At 37.7% G+C, this 18243-nt stretch overlaps 1 protein-coding gene across 1 annotated transcript; it reads right to left on the bottom strand.

The window, feature by feature from the left end:
* Positions 1–5791: 5791 nt before the first annotated feature.
* On the bottom strand, positions 5792–13141 carry LOC140952468 (carbonic anhydrase 2-like). Its single transcript, XM_073401894.1, has 8 exons — positions 12920–13141; positions 10598–10677; positions 9776–9811; positions 8877–9190; positions 8383–8475; positions 7943–8006; positions 7598–7758; positions 5792–7421 (listed from the first exon to the last, which is right to left on the bottom strand). The coding sequence occupies exons 2-8, from the start codon at positions 10662–10664 to the stop codon at positions 7026–7028; spliced, it is 1131 nt and encodes a 376-aa protein (XP_073257995.1). The 5' UTR covers positions 10665–10677; positions 12920–13141; the 3' UTR covers positions 5792–7025.
* Positions 13142–18243: the final 5102 nt, after the last annotated feature.

The raw sequence follows: 18243 nt of genomic DNA on the forward strand, positions 1-18243 counted from the left end.
AGTGGCATCGAACCTTCACATCAGCATCAATGATTTCAGTTCCAGAGCCGGAGCTAGCCAGAGTTGCTGACAAAGGACAGAATCTACATATTAATATTGGTGTTTCTGACCATGGTATTAATATTTAGAGATTATATCTCGTCAATACACACTCAGGAATATTGCACTGTATACCTGGATCTCACGAGAGTTGTTGTGTTCCTATCATGAAGGCCCGAAAATTATGTACCCTCACGTACAAAAATGCACGTGAGGGCGTCACACGCACGTGCGAACGTGTCAAGAAAAAGTGAAAATGCAACTGGAATGAATGGTTAGCTTATGTTGCCGCATAGATTTCTATACGTTTGCCTTAAGCGCACAACAAAAGGAAGAAAAAAGTCGTGTTTAAAAGGATCAGGAGTGACATGGAACCTTCAAATCAGCATCAATGATCTCAGTTCCGGAACCGAAGCTAACCAGAGTTGCTGACAAGGGACTGAATCTACAGATTAATATGGGTGTTTCAGACAATGGTATTAATATTTATCGATTATATCTCTTCAACACACAGGAATGTTGAACTGTGGATCTCACGAGAGTTGTTGTGTTCGTAACATAAAGGCCCGAAGATTATGTATCCTCACGTGCATATATGCACGTGAGGGGGTCACAGATGCGAACGTGTCAAGAAAAAGTGAAAATGCAACAGGAATGAATGGTTTGTTTAAGCCCCATAGACTTAAAGTAATCTCTTGTCGCCACCCGGCCATAAAAATGCTGAAAGAGCAATATCTGTTATCAAGCTGCAGAAAAGAATGAGTAAAAGTGGCTCTATAATGGAATAAATAATAATGGGTATAACAAAAAGGAGGTTTTCAAAATGCCGTAAATAATCAAACCGTCGATCTTGTCAGACATAAACAAACTGAGTTGTTTGGAAGTTATCAGGAGTTGAATGCGACATAAAAATTCAGTCTCTTTTACGTCTTTTGTTACTGCTGCAATGTAATTTTATGCGATGTAGTCTGCCTGTTTTATCATAACCGGCAACGTTTGATTCACCGGTCTGCACTGATGCCTCACCTCGCCGCCTCGCCCTCGCCTGAGTCACCTTACCTCTCTCGCGGTTGGAACTATTGGATGAGGTGCGGACAGGAGTCTCGCCACTTTTTCACTCGGTTAAAGATAACAACGCAGAAAAGGGCTGGAGTCTTTGTATAAAGCTTGGCGTTCAGACTGAGTCAAACTGTGTTACTTCAACACTAGATGTGTTATAGTTTAAGCCTTAACTCGGCTGGTCGTGCCGTTAGGAATTTATTCACAGACCCATATCCTAATAGGACTTCCCTGAAATCGAAAAGCGGAAAGCCGCTCTGACTTGCATGTAAGACCAAATAGAGCTATGGTGCGGTTTACTTTCAGGCAAAATTTATTAAATTCATTTAAGGACTCATGAAAGAATCAGCTCATATCAAAATATTCAAAAAGCCCTCGTCACCCACGTACAAAGGAATCATTAAGATAGACCTTCTCTTCAGATGATCATTTTAGGAAGAAGTGAGAAACGTCTGGTTTCAACTGAACCTCTCTAACACTAAGTAGAGTGAGGATAGTAAATTGTAACAAAGAACATAAAGAATGTTAGTCCAGACTGAGTATATAGCTGTATATAGTACTCACTAGGACTGTTGCTGACAATGACTGACGTTTCGACAACCTGTGCGGTAATCAACATCAGAGTCAAAATGCTTTGTACCGTTTGAATCATGGTGTTTAACTCTAACTATTGACATTATTAGTCAATTGTTAATTAGGAAGCAACGTCAGATGTTATTGGTTTTCTTTCAGTCAAATCGTTATTACGTGAGTGGTTACTTTTTCCTTTGGTTTTTTCAATTTGTTCATACGATTGAGTAAGTAATTATGAAGGTGTCTCCACCTTCAAATCATTTTCTTTGTAGATACCAAACTACTTTTTACTTTTGCCTAGTTGAAGCTGCAGCTTGAGTAAGTGATCTTAGTTATCAAACAAATACCCAGTTAATTGCAGAGACAAGTTACGTCAACATCATGAGATGAGAAAACCATATGAGACTTATCAGTACTCCTTCAGTTTTTTGGATGAAAAGAGGGATCTGATGACCTCAGTGACAAAATACCCCTGTACTCACGGCATGTTACTAGGTTTAAAAATATCAAAAAGAGTTAGCCGTTTTAAATTCGCAAACATCAGTATGTCGTTGCAGATGTGATTTACAAGGACAAGATATTTATGCCTTGTACATGTGGAAGGTTGCCAGAACTAAAGTTGATCTCTTAAAATTGCGTGTTGTTGTGTGCCACATAGTTCAAGTGTTTGCTACAAGAGTAGAAGAGAGACGTAGTCAGCCTGTGGACAGCTACCCGCTTGCTTTTTCTACCCTTTTTTCGGATAACCTTAAAATACTAAGACTTTTCCCAGAAATTGTTGCACTTAGTCAATTTTATGCTGAAGGTTTACAGGCTACCATAAAAGTAACTTCTTGAGGATCGTTAAATATTATTCGCACGTGTTGGGCACGTGAAGAGGTTCAAATTTCCACTTGGGTTATAAAGCCATACAACACAGTGACTGTAACGGAACTCAAACACCACGTCTCGGCAGCTTAATTACGTAATCCTAATCCTTACGTAATCCTTAATTACGTAATCCTAATCATAACTTGTGTGCCATTTTTCTCCCTCGTAAAAACGGTCGGTTTTCTTCATCCCCTTCGAGTTAAAAGTCTAAGATTTTTTCAGAGGAGTTTAGAATATATCAGTACTGAAATCGTCCCTTGTAAGGAAATCCAAGACAGTCCTGGATTCTGGATTCCACATTGCGGATTCCGGATTCCAAGTAATGAATTACAGATTCCTTGTCAGTGGAACCTGGATTCCAGATTCCAGTCGCTAGCGGAATTTGGGATTCCTTGAGCTAAATAACGGATTTCAAATTCCAGTATTTCTGATTCCAAAAGCAAGAATTTCCTGGATTCTGGAGCCGGATTACCTTATGGGGCAACTGAAACCTTTTACTGGTTCGTTCACAAGAAGCCACGAAAACAAAATCTATCACGCATTTTCCAAGTTTCGATAACCTTAATTCCCGTGATGGCTTTTGTCCAGTTCGCAGTAGATAATGTTATTATAATTTCGCGCATTTTAACTCGCGATTTGGGCAGAAGTGACATAGTTTTAACACAATCGAGCTTGAAAGATAACAATAAACTACATGGCGGGGCAATAAAATTATTATGAATGGGTCATTCCGTCCGGTTTATTTTGTAATTAATGCTTGATATTTCAGCTTATTTCTACTGCTACTCAGTCTACCAAGGTTGTACCTGGCTCTTTCTTTTGTTCAGAGTGTAATTGATTACATAATTTGCAAAGTTACGTGACAGATACGAAAGTTTTCGGTTTTATTTACTGAATAAAAAGTAGAACTGAGGTTTAATAGCGTGACGGTCTTTGGGTTTTTTTTCCACAACTAAATGTACACCCCAAATATTTTGTTCTACATTCGGGGATACTCAATTCTGTCACAAGAGTAGTTAGTCATAAAGAGACCGTGACAGTTGTTGCTTGATGCTTGCTCTTCCTGTATAGTAAGCACTGCATTGCCGTCAATTCAAAGACTCTTAGGTTTCGTATTCTTGTAGCTATTCCTTTGCTTTTTATCATAGCAATAATTATTGTTAACTTTGATTGCTTATAGTCACTTCTGAGTCATTTAGGAAGTATGAAATGATTTAGGACCGCTGCTAAACTTACAACACCGTATTACTCAGCTGATTACTTAACATAACGCCGACTTTTGATACGTGCATATGTATGAGCTGTAATACTAACAGCTGGTCAACCAAGAGGCATAGCGGTCCATGTTTTGATAATTCTTCAAGGTAGAACAACTTCGCAGTTTTCCTCTAAACATTGATCTTTGGAGTGAAAATTGTATGAATGATGAGTACCTCAATCTATAATCTACTTGATAAACTATTTAAAGAGGTCAAAATCTGATTTGTGTCCATAAACCACCCAAAAAATACTGTGAACTTGACCAGCTTTAGCAATAAATGATTCCCCGAGTACCGGGGAAAATGGCAATATTTAACACTTAGTAAATGTTAAATCCCCGCCCTATCCTGGGGGTCGGGGGGTGGGAGGTTTCAATTAGTACATTAAGCCTATGCTAAATGTTACAACTTTTTTACCTCGAAATGTTACAGTGCAAAATGTATAACAACTCAGTTCTTCAAAGAGAAAATCAATTTGGTCTTGTCACGATACCCGCCTGATAGTGTAATGAGTCATCGTAAGTAGACTTTTCACTAGAGGCTGCTTCGAGAGAGGATGCTGCAGGGTAATTTAAGTGATTTTTCAAAAACACTCAGAAGCCAAAAGAAAGTGCTTTCGTTCTTACATATAAGTTCTTCCCGCTTGAAATTATTACTGAGCTATATTCAGTTCAAATCAGAAGTTCCGATTTCACTTTTCAGTGAAAGGAAAACTATAACTGTCTGTTGCTTCAAGTTTGCTCAACAACTAGACGCTGGACTGCGAAACTGATTTAATAAAAAACAAACACTGTAGCGATTTCCTTCGCTAGACCAAGAAGTTGCTTTTCCAGTTTCTCCGCATAGTAAAGACAAAGACCGTTCGCGTGTAAAGTTTATTAGTAAAGTGTGCAAGAACACAATATCCAGAGGATATTAACAAGTGTTCTCCTTCTAGATTGAGCCCTAGCACTCTCAGCCAGCTTAATATAGAGACCCCCACTTTTGCTAGAGCCACTAGTATCTTAATGGAATGAATCGCTGGAAGCAATTTGTTTTTCCTTACAAGTTTAACACAAGAGAGGATCGGCAAAGGGTCCAACAATAACTATAAGAGTAACCAACCGAACTTCTTTTGTCTTTGTGAACTACAATATTCATGATTACACACTATAAAATCCTTAATTCTCGAACCCCTCGTTTTCTCAAACCTCCCTCATCCAGATTTTTTCAACCTCTAATTTCTATTTCCGCCAAAGGCTTATGAGATAATATGCTGACTGTTTGTTTGACCAGCTCTAGACCTTTGATTCTGTCCTTTTTTCAGGGTTCAAGCCTTGCGAAGTTTTCAACTTTTCGGCGTCCTCTTTTTGTTAAATTTTCTTGTGTCAGTTTGCGGAATGAGTTGGTCTACACACAAAGATGTGATCTGCATGAGTAGACAAAACATTCTTGAATTATATTGCAATGTTTATCAGTAGTATATACGGATCTTCCATCACACGTTATTTTTTTTAAATCGTCTCGTTTCATTCTAAAGCTATGACTTCGAGAGGGGAAACGCCACCGCAAAATAAGAAATTTAGTTTGCAGTTTTACAACTGATTGATTAAACGCAGTTCAGGAAAGTTTTTTTTTTTCTTTTATGAGAGAAGAACTACTTCCTGTGTTAAATATTGGGCAAGTTGATGGCTTTTAAATTCATCCTTCTCGTGTTGATTCTTGTTTAAAGTGTTGGGTTTCTTTTGAAACTGGAATGATCTCTATCAGGCCTACTCTGGGACATTAAGTCGCCGTATTTTTGTGCGACTTAAGGCGATTTAAGGCGACTTTAGGAAAATTCCCTCAAAATGTTAAGCGATTTAAGGCCACTTTAGGCGGCTTAAGGCGATTTTAGGCGACTAAAGGCGACTTTAGGCGACTTAAGATGACATTAGGCAACTTCAGGTAGCATAAAAGAACTTAAGTCATTAGTATAGAGTAGGCCTTCTATCATTAAACCACAGCTCCCATTTTCTGTCCTGACGATTCAATTTTATTTAAATGAGATCCACCTATCATAATAGTGAAATACAATTATATTAAATCAGTCTATAGCTCAGCAAAGAAACACTTAAGTTACAAAGCTAAAAAGATAAAACACTATTTACATATTGAAGAGATAAAAAATATCCTTTACTATTTTGTTGGTAGTAATTTACATGTTACGTTATTGAATTAATACTAAGTTGGTTGGGTTCATTTTTCAGTTGCGTGCGTCCATATGAATAGATCACTTGTCATAATTTTTTATTTATATTGCCTTAGTTTTCAATGTAAGAGAAAAGAGAGACTGTACGATGAACTTTTTTGTGTGCAGTCTAACTTCTCTAGCCTTTACATGAGTTTGTAGAGAAAATTTTACGGTGTTACAAAAAAATAGATTATACATCTTTAGAATGTCATGTCTTTCACTAAAAAGTATCAGGATAGAGATTCGTGTAAATCCTCTGTCACTCTGTTCACGAGTGCATACATTATTTTTGTTTGGCTGGTACCATTGAACGTCACTAGAGGACGTAACCTGCTTACATCTGGCGTTTAAATGAAGATTTTTTGCTAGACTAAACGTCAGACGTTAGCTGTCACGCCCAACACTACGTTTCTTTTCAATCTGGACCCTAAATGGAGCTTCCTAGGACAAATATCGGTTACACTTTGGTATTGAAAAGAACCTTTTCTTTAAGAACACTAAGGTTGAGAATGTGAAAAACAACAAAGAAATAAAAAATTAAACTAAAAATGTCCTTAGAACATAACACGGGATGAGGTTCAGTAGTTAGGCCCGAGCCTAGCGTATTACTATATTGCATTCGTCGTCAATAATATTGACTCTGTTGTCAATGTTTTGAACTCTTTCTCTCTTTTGGTTTGTGTTTCTGCTTATCAATAGGTCTCCCTTTTCTTTCCGTCAAAGCCCTTTGACGTATAACGAGTGAGGCAACAGGAGAAGGTGAAGGTTAGACCAAATTACAGTGTGATCACCGAATTACAGATTCCTCAAAGTTGGCAAATGAGGGACTTCTGAGGCAGTAATCACCCATACTTGCGATCCATCTTGGAATGTCTTTTCAAACGCGACTATATGCTGCCAGACAGTTGGATGGGAAACAGTGGGTTGGATGGGAATCTTCACGACAAGACAAGTTGGACAAGACAGTTGGATAGGAAACTTCACCTTTAACTCAGCATCCGCGCGACCTCGCACTAATGCTGCACTGCAAAAAGAGCTGTCATAGCAAAAAGCATCGACAGTCCAGCAGTGATTCGATCAGCAGATGATCCCAGGTCGAATTCAACAGTTGGAGCTGGCGGTGATTCCTCCGCACCTGAAGTACCAGTAGATGAGGCTGAGGATGATTTCTCTGCACCCTTGGAAACCATACCAGTAGAAGAGGCAGGAGACTGCGTACCTTTAGGGGGAGTTATGGTGGTAGTTCCAGTGGTACTGGTAGTGGTGTTGATCGTTGTAGAAGAGCTATTTGTCATATCGGCTACCTGGAAACTAACCCTTACGGTTCGGTTGTAGAGTGGTTGCACAGGACGGTAATTTCCAACACTTGATGTGGTGTAAGTCTTCTGGAGTTGACGCAGAAGGTTCATCTGGGAAAAAACAAACAGAAAGGGTAAGGGACCGTGCTATCGAGGCATTCACTAATTTCATCAAAAATAGAGACTCCTTGATCCAACAAACGCGTTTGTACCGGGCAAATTAATTTAAAACGCAGCAGTCTGAAGAAGTTTTAAATACAAGTTAAATTTTCCAGTCAATCCTGTACCTGATACTGTGATATGTTGACAGCGTCCCTAAAGACTGTCCATGTGACACTCTCTTTGCAAGAAGGAGTTGTTAGAGAACCGTCGTACCGGAAGTACTTGGTCTTATTGGCGGGTAACAGGCTGTCAAATCTGAAAGCTGGAATGCCACTTATGGTAGTGTCTGTGAAAACAAATAAAAGGCGCAGATTAATACAATAATAGTATTATATGTAATAATAATTATTATACATAAAGCATAACATGTTTAATAAATTATTTTTAAAGTATAATCTTTTTTTTATAATGGCACGATTTTTCATGTTATGAAAAAAATTCTAATATAATAGGGAAAAGACGTCACTTACAACTTGAAGTAAGATTTCTGGTAGTTTCCAAGAATGAAAATGCGGTGTTATTTTCCCCTCCGACCTGAGAAAAAAAAAGAGTGAAAAGGAATTCACGTTAATCAACGTTTGGTAAAGGGATCATGTCCACTACACAGATAAAATTTAACTTGGAATGTATTAAATTTATCAATCATAAGAGCCCAGATTCAGTTGGAAAAGAAACGAATTGCCAAAGGCAGTTAACCATTTCATTAAGTCTTTGGAGTCAGAGATTTAGAGAGACGACGGATAGATGCACCGTCTATCCAACGGGACAACGACGCGGTCGCCCAGTGTCTACATTCATAGACAACCTGATGAGGGAATCCACCGGCGAACTGGGCGGCCAGGCGACTAGTCTGGCTGAGGCCGCGTGAATGAATGAATGAAGAATAAGCTAGTCTTTAAATCCCAGTTACCTGTATGAAGAGACCAAGAACTGCGAGACCATCTTCCTGGTCGATTGCTTGAACAAGGTTGTCATATTTTGTATTGTAGCTGACAAAGTGCAACTGTGAAAGTATAATTAAGGGAAAAAATATTGACCATTGGATGACAATTCAGTTAAATCCAACTGACTAATAATTTTCTGGTTTAGTCGTTACAGATGGTTTATTATTTAAAGCAAATTAAACAAATCCAGGCTAAAAATCGAGAAGAAAGATCTCTCTGAATCATGATCATCGCCCTTGATTTCTGTGGAAATAGATGTCATTGTCTAGACACAGAGTGGTAATTATTTCCTATTAAGACTCGGAAGTCTATAAAAGATGAGCAGAGTCTCTCAAGATGTTTGTAGGGCAACTGATGGAAACAAAGTGGCATAAAAGATAAACTGTAGAGAAAATGCTTGATGACAAAAGCACAAAGTGAGGAGCAATGTAAACGCCCTTATTTGTTCACAAGCGCTCACCTCAGCGGCATAATGTTCTCCGTCTACAATGTGTTCCGATCCCACAGTGTCGTTTGGTCCGTAATGTAAGTGAAACTGAACAGTGGTGTAAACACCGTTCAAACCGCCTCCGCTGACATTGTACACTCCTCCAGGAAATGACATTCCAAAGGCGTAGCCTGTGTTGGAGCCAGTAAAGGTTTTGTTGAGTTTCCTGTCGTAGTTTTTCAGAGTGAACTCGCCCAGGCCTTTGTCAAAAGTTACCTCGGTGCTTTTAATGTCAATTGGTGATTGTCTCTTTCCTGTGCTGCATATCCCAGACCAGTTAGAAGGGCCTAAATATGGAAAGAAAATTCACACAGGCTTAGGACTGAGCCGGCTTAGAGGAAATAAACTTTTGCAAAATGAACACATAACCAGGCCATCTGCCAGCTTGCGCAAGGATGTAGTTAAGTGTTATAGCAGGACTACATATGTGTCTTATTGCCATCAATTATCAGTGTCATATTTTAATTTTCATTGCCTTCATCTTAATTGACCTTTTTTCAAGTCCGCAGCCTTTATATGAGTTACTTCCCAACACTAAAATGCCACGTGATGGTCTTTGGTGCGTTTTTGGATAACGACAAATCGAAGCGGTGATACAGATATTTCATTGTTAAAACATGCAGCCAATTATCGATAATTTATCCCTAAGCGATGTATTTTCCAAATATTTTTTTATTTATAACAAATTTCCCATATCTTGACTATGACTAGTAGATGGCCGTTTTGACAAGTTTAAACTAAATGCTAGGAATGGAAAAAAGAATCCATAAAGAATATTGTTTGTAAACGGACAGCTTGTGTTAGATTCCTTTCATAAATATACTACAGGATCGTAAGGATGCATCGCTAAAAAGTATTTTGTAAATTCTTACCTAGTAGAGCGTCCGGAATATACGTCCATCGTAAAGCTGAAAGATTTAAATATCATAAGGATTGTCATCAGTCACACCCTCAGCTTGACTCTTATTAAAGTATTTATCATAATATTCCCCCACTAATTAACTCTCTTCCAGCTGAAATTTCCGTATGTGGCAGTTGGAAAAACCTGGCACGTACCTTACTGAGTCACTCAAAGACCTAGGGCCGGGTTGTTCAAAGCACGGCTAAGATAACCCAGGGTTAATGCAAAATTTCGATTCAGACATAAGAGCTTAAAAAGCAAATTCAGCTTTATTCTTGATGATTTGATGCTCTAAGAAGAATCGAGAAAATTGTCCTGAAAAATGCTTTTGAACAAAAGAAAAAGAAGCCCGGGTTAAAATTTAACCCTGGTTTAGCGCTAATCCACCTTCGAACAACCGGGCTCTTAGGTTTATTTCGTTTAACCTTCTTACTCACTGCACCCTGTCACCAGAGCCTTTCTCTCTCTAAGGAGGACACTTTTGGGACCAGCCCTACGTGTCGGCCTTAGGTAGATGTCCGTCTTATTGAGAGAGTCAAATAAAGGGAGTAAAATAAGGAGGGGACCAACTCTTAGTGTCCGTTTTACAGAGTTGTCTGTCTTATAGAGGTGTCCATTAAGAGACAGTCGATTGTTCTCGAGGAAGAGGAGGTTCTGCTGGTAAAGTGTCGCACTCTTCAAGATCTAATGCTAAATCAGTCTCTCGACTCGCAAAAGCTGCCAGTCTTTACATCCTACTGGCAGCTACACTTTTTTAATACCAATATTGTAAATCGCATGACAGTTTACTTACCCTGCTGGCTGAAGACAAGATATGACCAGTTGATGCAAAGAAATGAAATGAGAAGAAATCGATCCATAATTACTTTATTGCTGTAAACGAAATAAAAACAGAGAGAGAGATGATACACGCGTTAAAGAAAAAAACGAGCAAATCAAGCAAATATGGATAATAAAATTTTGGCGCCGTCGTTATTTTGTAGAGCAATTAGACGAAGGACATGTCTCCCCTTTTGTCAAGCCCTATCGGGATAATTTAGAAATATAAAGAGTTTATTTTTAGATTTGAATAGAAGCTGAAAGTCGTAACAATCAAAATAAAACTATTGGGGCACACCACTTGTCATGAATATAAATAATTGTCCAAATACTATTAGCATCTATTACTAGACAATGACAAGGGCATCTGCTAGATCGTCGATAGCGAAACAAGAGAAACAAAAACAAAAGTAGTAAGACCAAAGGCATTAGATGGGAAATTATACACTGTGATTGAAATCTTAGCAAGTTAGAGATGCACAAAGCTCAAATCACAATGTTAGGTGAATGTACAGAACTGGCAATCCCTTTGCAACCCTTAGCTCGGGTTTCATATTATTTCGTTGAAACTTTCCTAGAAAAATTTCAGTGCTAACAATAAGTTTCATGTTTGATTAGTTGATCAGATAATCGCTTTTCAACAAAGAACCAACAAAAGTCACCACTTACAGGTAAAGAGGCGAATCATTTCAAGCCAATAAACAAATATCGATGAAAACAATGAACACAGAAGGGCCAAGATCTCTTGTAGCAATTAGTGATATTTGACTTGCCGCCGATACACTTTTCCAGCACGTGAAGGCGCACGTGCACACGCCGTATTAGAGGAAGGCCAAAAAAAGTTGAATTTCGCATTTTTTTTGCCTTTTTCAACTACCTCAATCCAGCCAATAACCAAACTGAGAACTGTGTAGAAAGGATGTCCAAAACCGGTTTACACTTTCGATAGGACACCCTGAGCAATCGATTGGGACACTGAATCAAAGAACTGTTACTTTCGAACCGCTCTCTTATAGGTTAAAATTATATTAATGTCCTATTTTATTTCTGATTATTTTTCTTTTTTCGTTTGCAAATTAAGATTAGCTAGAAAAGCTCAATGCTGACTCGAATATCAAGCTTATTGGGGATGATAGGGATATATGAGTAGAACGAAACTATAGGTTTTTTTGAATTTATTTTTACTGTTTTTAGTCCTGTAAATGATTTATTTCGGTTCGGTATATGAACGAAAGTTGCGGTTTCACAGATCGTCATCCACTTTTAAAGAAAGGCAACCCTGTAAACATGAATCAACACAAGAAGAATGAGGAGTGGCCGATATTTGGCATACGAAACAAAAAGGTACTTTCCTTTATAAAAGTACGAATGTATTTCAGACATCAAACTGAACAAGGAACATCGTGCGGAATACCTTGAACAGGCTTAGGACGCGCAGGAGTGAAAGGAAAAAGATACACTGATGAGAGCACTGTACAATGTTAACATGAGAAAGAACTCTAGGCTTTTCTCTCAATGCACAATATAATACTGATCATTTAAATCTAGCTAAAGGCAGCATTTTTACTTGAAGATTTATGTGTATAAACTAACTCTATTAAAAAACGAAGGGGACGGACTAAACAAGAAAAAAGTCGTTGTGAAATTCCGGTCTGCTCACTCAGTTCTCTTTATCATGTCACGATATAACTTCCAATCACTTTTGTTGCCTTTCGGAGAAAACCAGCAACTTCAGACCGTAACAACGGTCTTTCTAAAATTTTTTAACAGATGTGGTCTCATGATACGGACACTCCCTTTGAGAACAAAGTCCAAGAACACAATCGTGTGCTAACTGGGGTGAAAAAAAAACTGCAGCTATTTAAGAAGGAATATAATGAGCATACCGGCCCGTTTGCTTTTTGAACATCTAACGATGGTAAATTAAAAACAGTGTTCAGTCATGCTTTTTTTAAAATGAAGAAAACTAACAATAAAGCGGAAGCTAGACCGTTCGCTTATCGACTTCAACAACTGAATCGCATAAAAAGAGGTAAAATATTCTTTCTACAAGCCCTTCGAAGACAAATAAAATCAAGGATAGGCTAGTTTTGGTTACTGCATATTGCGGTTATTCGATCCGATTACAAATGTTACGATACCCGCTATTTCCTATATTTTTGGGATCAATCACTAAAAACCTGTACACAAATTATAAATACCAGCTTTTGTCTGCTGGTTCAGGGTTGTGAACACCATTTACACTCAATTAATCGGATACCACATTATTATAAACGAAATTAAACTAAAACCTTACCTTTGAAATGGGTACGTTTAGTCCTTCAGGGAAACAAATGTTCGTGCTGCTTGTACCAGATTAGGAAATGATCGTAGAAAGTCAGCTAAGTATTCCAAAGATAAAATAAAGAAAGAAATCGTAGAGAAAAAGGCCTCTGGTGAGTGCTGCGATAGCTGCGATCACTAACGAAAATGGTGAAGTCCACGTTTTAATCAGCGACGGAAGCGATCGTGGTTAACACTAAAACGAAGTAAGATTTTATGGCCTTTTATATCTTCAACTTAAAGCTAATTAAAATTAAAATGTCTCAAAATATTGCGATATTCTAAGAAGGGAATATTTTAATATTTATAGCTCACTTCGAATGTTTTGTGTTAGCAATATTTATCAAAATAATTTTGGTTTGTTTTGACAACATAATATTTTCTTTCTTCATTTTGCAATAGATTTACGAGTCTTGGATTCATACAACTTTTTTATGTACAAAAATTACCTGTTAAAAAACACGTATGCCGAATCAAAATTGCAATTTTAAGGAGATAATCCACAAAAGGGGTTACCTATTGAAGGCAAAAAAGTGAAACAAGCTGAAAGCAAATATCACATATTGGAATATTGAAAAAAGTGTTCACTTGACGTCATTACGTAACATCGCGGTATTGTTAAACAATACAAAAAGCACAACTGTCAATTTTTAGTCTTTTATTGCAAATAATTGAAAATGCACTTTACTCAATCTTAACTGCTGACATTTAATGAACGCCTATAAAACATATTTTTAAGAGGGGTGAATACTTACCTTTCTAAGGAGGGTTTGTATTCACTTTCTGTGTGTAGCCAGTTTCTACAAAACATAATGAGGTTATATATCGAATTCATGTAATCTCAGTTATGAACTGAGATCATTGCAGGTATATAATGCATCACTTTAATAACTGTAAAATGCTGAGAATATTCAGGGAGATGAGATTTAATTGGGTCGCTACAGTTCCACTAAAGACAGCTCTTTCCCCCCACCTACCCCCGGACGTTACATACTGTTCGTGGGCAGAAATAAATACAGGCACGTCTGTACTCGTGTGTTAATGACATCATCAAACGTGTTGTTTTATATGAGGCAGTGTAAAGACACAAAAACTGTGTCTTACATAAAACTATTAGCCTGTAGCGTGCTGGTGGACTGTAATACAAATAATAAAAACATTTATTGCGAAAATTTTACAGAACAAAAATTTTATAATAAATATTATGCAAATTAAGATAATATAGGTTATAAATACGTTTAACTAGTTACAGACCCAGTGTCTTCTTTATCCAATGAGATATTGATTTCTAAAAACATTAAAATCATTGATGCCCTGGGTGTTAAAACAACATAATAACAGCGTCTCCTTCACCAGGTTTTAAAAAGGATTTAATTGCAATGAATTCACTTACAGATGTTCAAGTAAGCAAATGAAGACGTCGTGGCTTAAGATTTTTCTTCATATTGCATATCGTATGCAATGATTTCACACAACTCATAATCAGTGTAAAGTTGAAGGACAGTGGTATATTTAGACCGCAAAATCTCTTCAGACTTAAGTGTGGTACTGGAAGCCCCATTAAGTATATACTTGCTGAGTCAGAACAATATTGCATGAGACTCTTTGTGACAACTTTAGTAGCCGGCCAGACACAATGTTCATTTACTTCTGATTGGGGAAAGATGGAATCCTGTAAGAAGGACTAAGTCATGTTGAGGTTTTGCAAAGCCATTTAGTGGTAGACCAAGCAAGCACTTAGCCAAACACAGGCGCGCAATGTGCATAGATTTGGTGATACGAAATACTAGATTATTCACTAATAAAACATTCACGTGGTAGACACGTGGTAGTTTATCAGGGGACTGATTGCCAAGATCACTGGCATTTTGTTTTTCCATACATTACTCTGGCTGTGTTTCCAAGAGAACGATGTCATCGAGATGAGAGCATCTTGACATCAAGAATACGTACTCATCTACAGAATGGTTGTCTTAAACGCAAAAGGAAAAGAAAAAAACTCTTGTTTAAAAGGATCAGGATTGAACTGTAGCCTTCACATCAACACCGATGAATTCAGTTCTAGAACTCAAGCTAGCCAGAGTTGATGACAAGGGATGAATCTACAGATTAATATTGGTGTTTCAGACTATGGTGCTAATATCTGTTATCTCGTCAACACACAATAATATTGCACTGTAAACCAGGATCTCACGAGAGATGTATTGCTTAATACGCTCACGTGCATATGCACGCGAGTTGATCACACGTGCGAATTGAACGTGCCAAGAAAAAGTAAATATGCAGCACAAGGCGACTGGAATGAATTGTTAACTTGTGCGGTATAACTTTCTAGCACTGAATCTCTTATCACCAACAAGTTGAATTGAACGATAGTTCCCTCTGATGGGCTGAGTTTTGGAAGCGGAAGTTGAATTCTACCAAAAATACAGGAAGTTGGTTTTAAAAAAAAGACGGGATTTTATAGTGTTTAGTATTGTCACATTAGATGAAGCGCTTATACCTTTTACTTCTGTTGCTGCTGTTGTACTGTGACTTAAGGTGAAGTTATCATAAGCAAATTACCAGCCTGTACACTGATGCGTCTCCTAGACTCCGGAGAAGTCGCCCGTTACCCCTGGCGTGGCCGACAAAGATAGTGATGAGAAAGATACAGACAGAATCAGTCTCAGACCGTAAATTCGCTCTATTGATTCACTCAAGGACTGATCCGTGAAAGTTCAGGTCGGTCTCTGTGTATTACATATTCAAAGTATTCAAGGACCTGCAACTGCTCTTTAAAAACAATTCCTATATGCTATATGTAAAAGATTTAATTTTCAATTCTGGACCTTACGTACTTAAGTGTTTATTGCACGAGTAGAAGGGAGACGTTGTCAGCATCACAACGTAACTTCCACACGGAATACTCACGCGAAACCTACTGATCTGCTGCAAATGGTTGTTGGAAAAATCATTATCTCCGGCCGCCCTTATCAAAAACAATATAAATAAATCTATATGAATCTTGCTAATTCGAAAACGTTTGGTGTCCTTCTATGCGAGAATAGATCAGTGTGATTGTATGGGCTTATTATGGAGAATTGAGAATAATCGTGCCATTGAAAATTGTAGGCACGTGAGTGGTGGTCATGTATGAAATAAGAGAGATGCCTATGACTATTGAATGCGCCTTTATCAGATATATAGCAGTGAAACAATGTTTTGATTCATTTCACTTCGGAATGCATGATCTCGGAATTGCTTAATACGCAGAACGACCATCAAGGCAATGACATGAGACTAGCCAGGTTTGAAAATTCATTATCCATTACAAAAAAAGGTCACCCTGGAATTCAAAAAGTCAAAATGTATTAAAACTTTGATGATAAAGCGATTATAAGGTCCGAGTCGAAGCAAGATTGTTATAAAGCATTTCAAATTAAACGCCAAGTCAGGTAGAGGTCGATGCAGAAAAAAACATTCCGGTTGTATTTGCGTGATCCGGTGTCCTATCGGGAACGTAGAACAAAAGCAAAGTTGACTCAAGATGGTTTCCACTGTCGCGAGTGTAAACGTGCCCCTGTCAGTATTTCAGTATGTCAGTAAAATTTCCTTGCGTACGCACGTAATAATTAATGCTTTAGTGGAAAAACCTTTAAGGCAGAACAGCAGTGTAGAAACACGTGTAATTTTGGTAGTTTACCTTTCATAACTCTAGTAAATCTGTGTGTAAAGATGTGTAAAATACTTTTTTCCTTTCATCCATTGATTACAAGAAAGCATATCAACAATAGGGAGATTAAGAAAAGGCGTTTTTGAGAGACACATGTCAACCAGAAGAGAGGTTTTTTCATTTTCAAATAAATTGACTCTACCAAATTTGTATTTCATAGTCTCTTTCTTACTACAGAGACGATTTGTCCAAAAATTTGGGCAAAAATGCCGCTCAAGAATGAAAAACGTCCTCTTCCGTTTGACGTGCTTTGCATTAATTGCATAAACAGCGTTCGAGCTGTTCAGGTCAAATTAATTTGTTATAGTTAAGAACCAAGGCAAGTTCAGTGCAGCTGATCGCGTTTAAAATCATAACCAAATCAAAAATTTGTTTAACATTAATCATCCCTTACTGAGGAAAACATTCGGGGATACTGCATGCCACAGGCTTAGGTATATGCCGCAGTTGACTACAAATCAAGATTTAAAATTGCTACGGAACATTTCCTGTCAAGATACTATCCCTACATTCAGACTCGGTACAAGTGACAATCGATAAAACTGGTACTGAAAAAGTCTCAAGCAACCACTGCGAGCTACCGAGAGTAAGGTCAACATTAACAAACGTATATGAAATTCACTGAAGTATCTTTTGCGGTTTGTTTCAGTTTCTTTCTAAGTGCAGGTGACTCTAACGATACCATAACAACCTTATAGAGTTTTTTGTAACCATGAACTTGATGTAGTAAGTTCTTTATTTAGACTCTTTGAAGTAAATTTAGGTTGTCACTTAATTTTAGGGTTTTCGCGTTGAAATTTCGGTTGTCTTCAAGTAGTTTTAGAACCTTGAGAACAGAGTTTATATTGGTATATTGTCACTTTCATTTTAGGTGTTATCTTCCCAAAAATCTCCAAAGGTTACGTCACAGTGGGACTGAAATTCCTATCTGAGTCAATAAATTTGCCATCTTCCTCATCTTTAACACACCTTTTCTTATGCCCATGGAACATTCTATGACTTCTATTAAAACTACCTCAGTTACTTTACTGTTAATTAAGGTTAAGTAATTTTGCAGGGGCACCCAACGAGAATATAGTTCAAAACCACTTAAACATTAGCATCGTTAAACGTATTTTAGTACTTAAACGGTTAGATATAGGCATATTTTTATCTCCTAAAAATTTTTCCTCTGTTCGGAGATCCTAGCTGAAAGTCTAGTGATCAGAAAATTATAGGGATCAACACTTACCTCTTCGCGCTGAAATTTCAGCCAGAAAAAAGGCTCCCAAAAACTTTAGGAGACCTTTTGGGGTAAAAATCCGTTAAAAATGGGCAATTACACCATGCATTTTTTGGATGTTCGAAAATCCTAGAGGCCGACAAGCAAGAAATTTTATAACAAAGGTTCCGAAAATACTAGATCTCAAATCGTCTTCCGAACAGATATTTTCCGACAACTGACGTTGGGTGCCCCTGATATTACGCCAATGCTTGCAGGTTATTTTGAAGGAAAAACTCGTCTCGTGAAGACCCATGAACTTAACCTTTTATCTTTTTTCAGTTGTGTGTCGTATTTTCCTAAAATAGCTGTCCATATTTTC

This window comes from Porites lutea, chromosome 11, assembly GCF_958299795.1.
Source record: "Porites lutea chromosome 11, jaPorLute2.1, whole genome shotgun sequence".
Taxonomy (NCBI): domain Eukaryota; kingdom Metazoa; phylum Cnidaria; class Anthozoa; order Scleractinia; family Poritidae; genus Porites; species Porites lutea.

Bases quoted from the DNA above. Each gene is read 5' to 3' on its own strand.
- LOC140952468 (XM_073401894.1), bottom strand. From the start codon at position 10,664: ATGGATCGATTTCTTCTCATTTCATTTCTTTGCATCAACTGGTCATAT. The intron at 9,191-9,775 runs GTAAGAATTTAC...TTCCATATTTAG, and splicing joins TATTCCGGACGCTCTACTAG to GCCCTTCTAACTGGTCTGGG. The intron at 8,476-8,876 runs GTGAGCGCTTGT...ATACTTTCACAG, and splicing joins GAGAACATTATGCCGCTGAG to TTGCACTTTGTCAGCTACAA.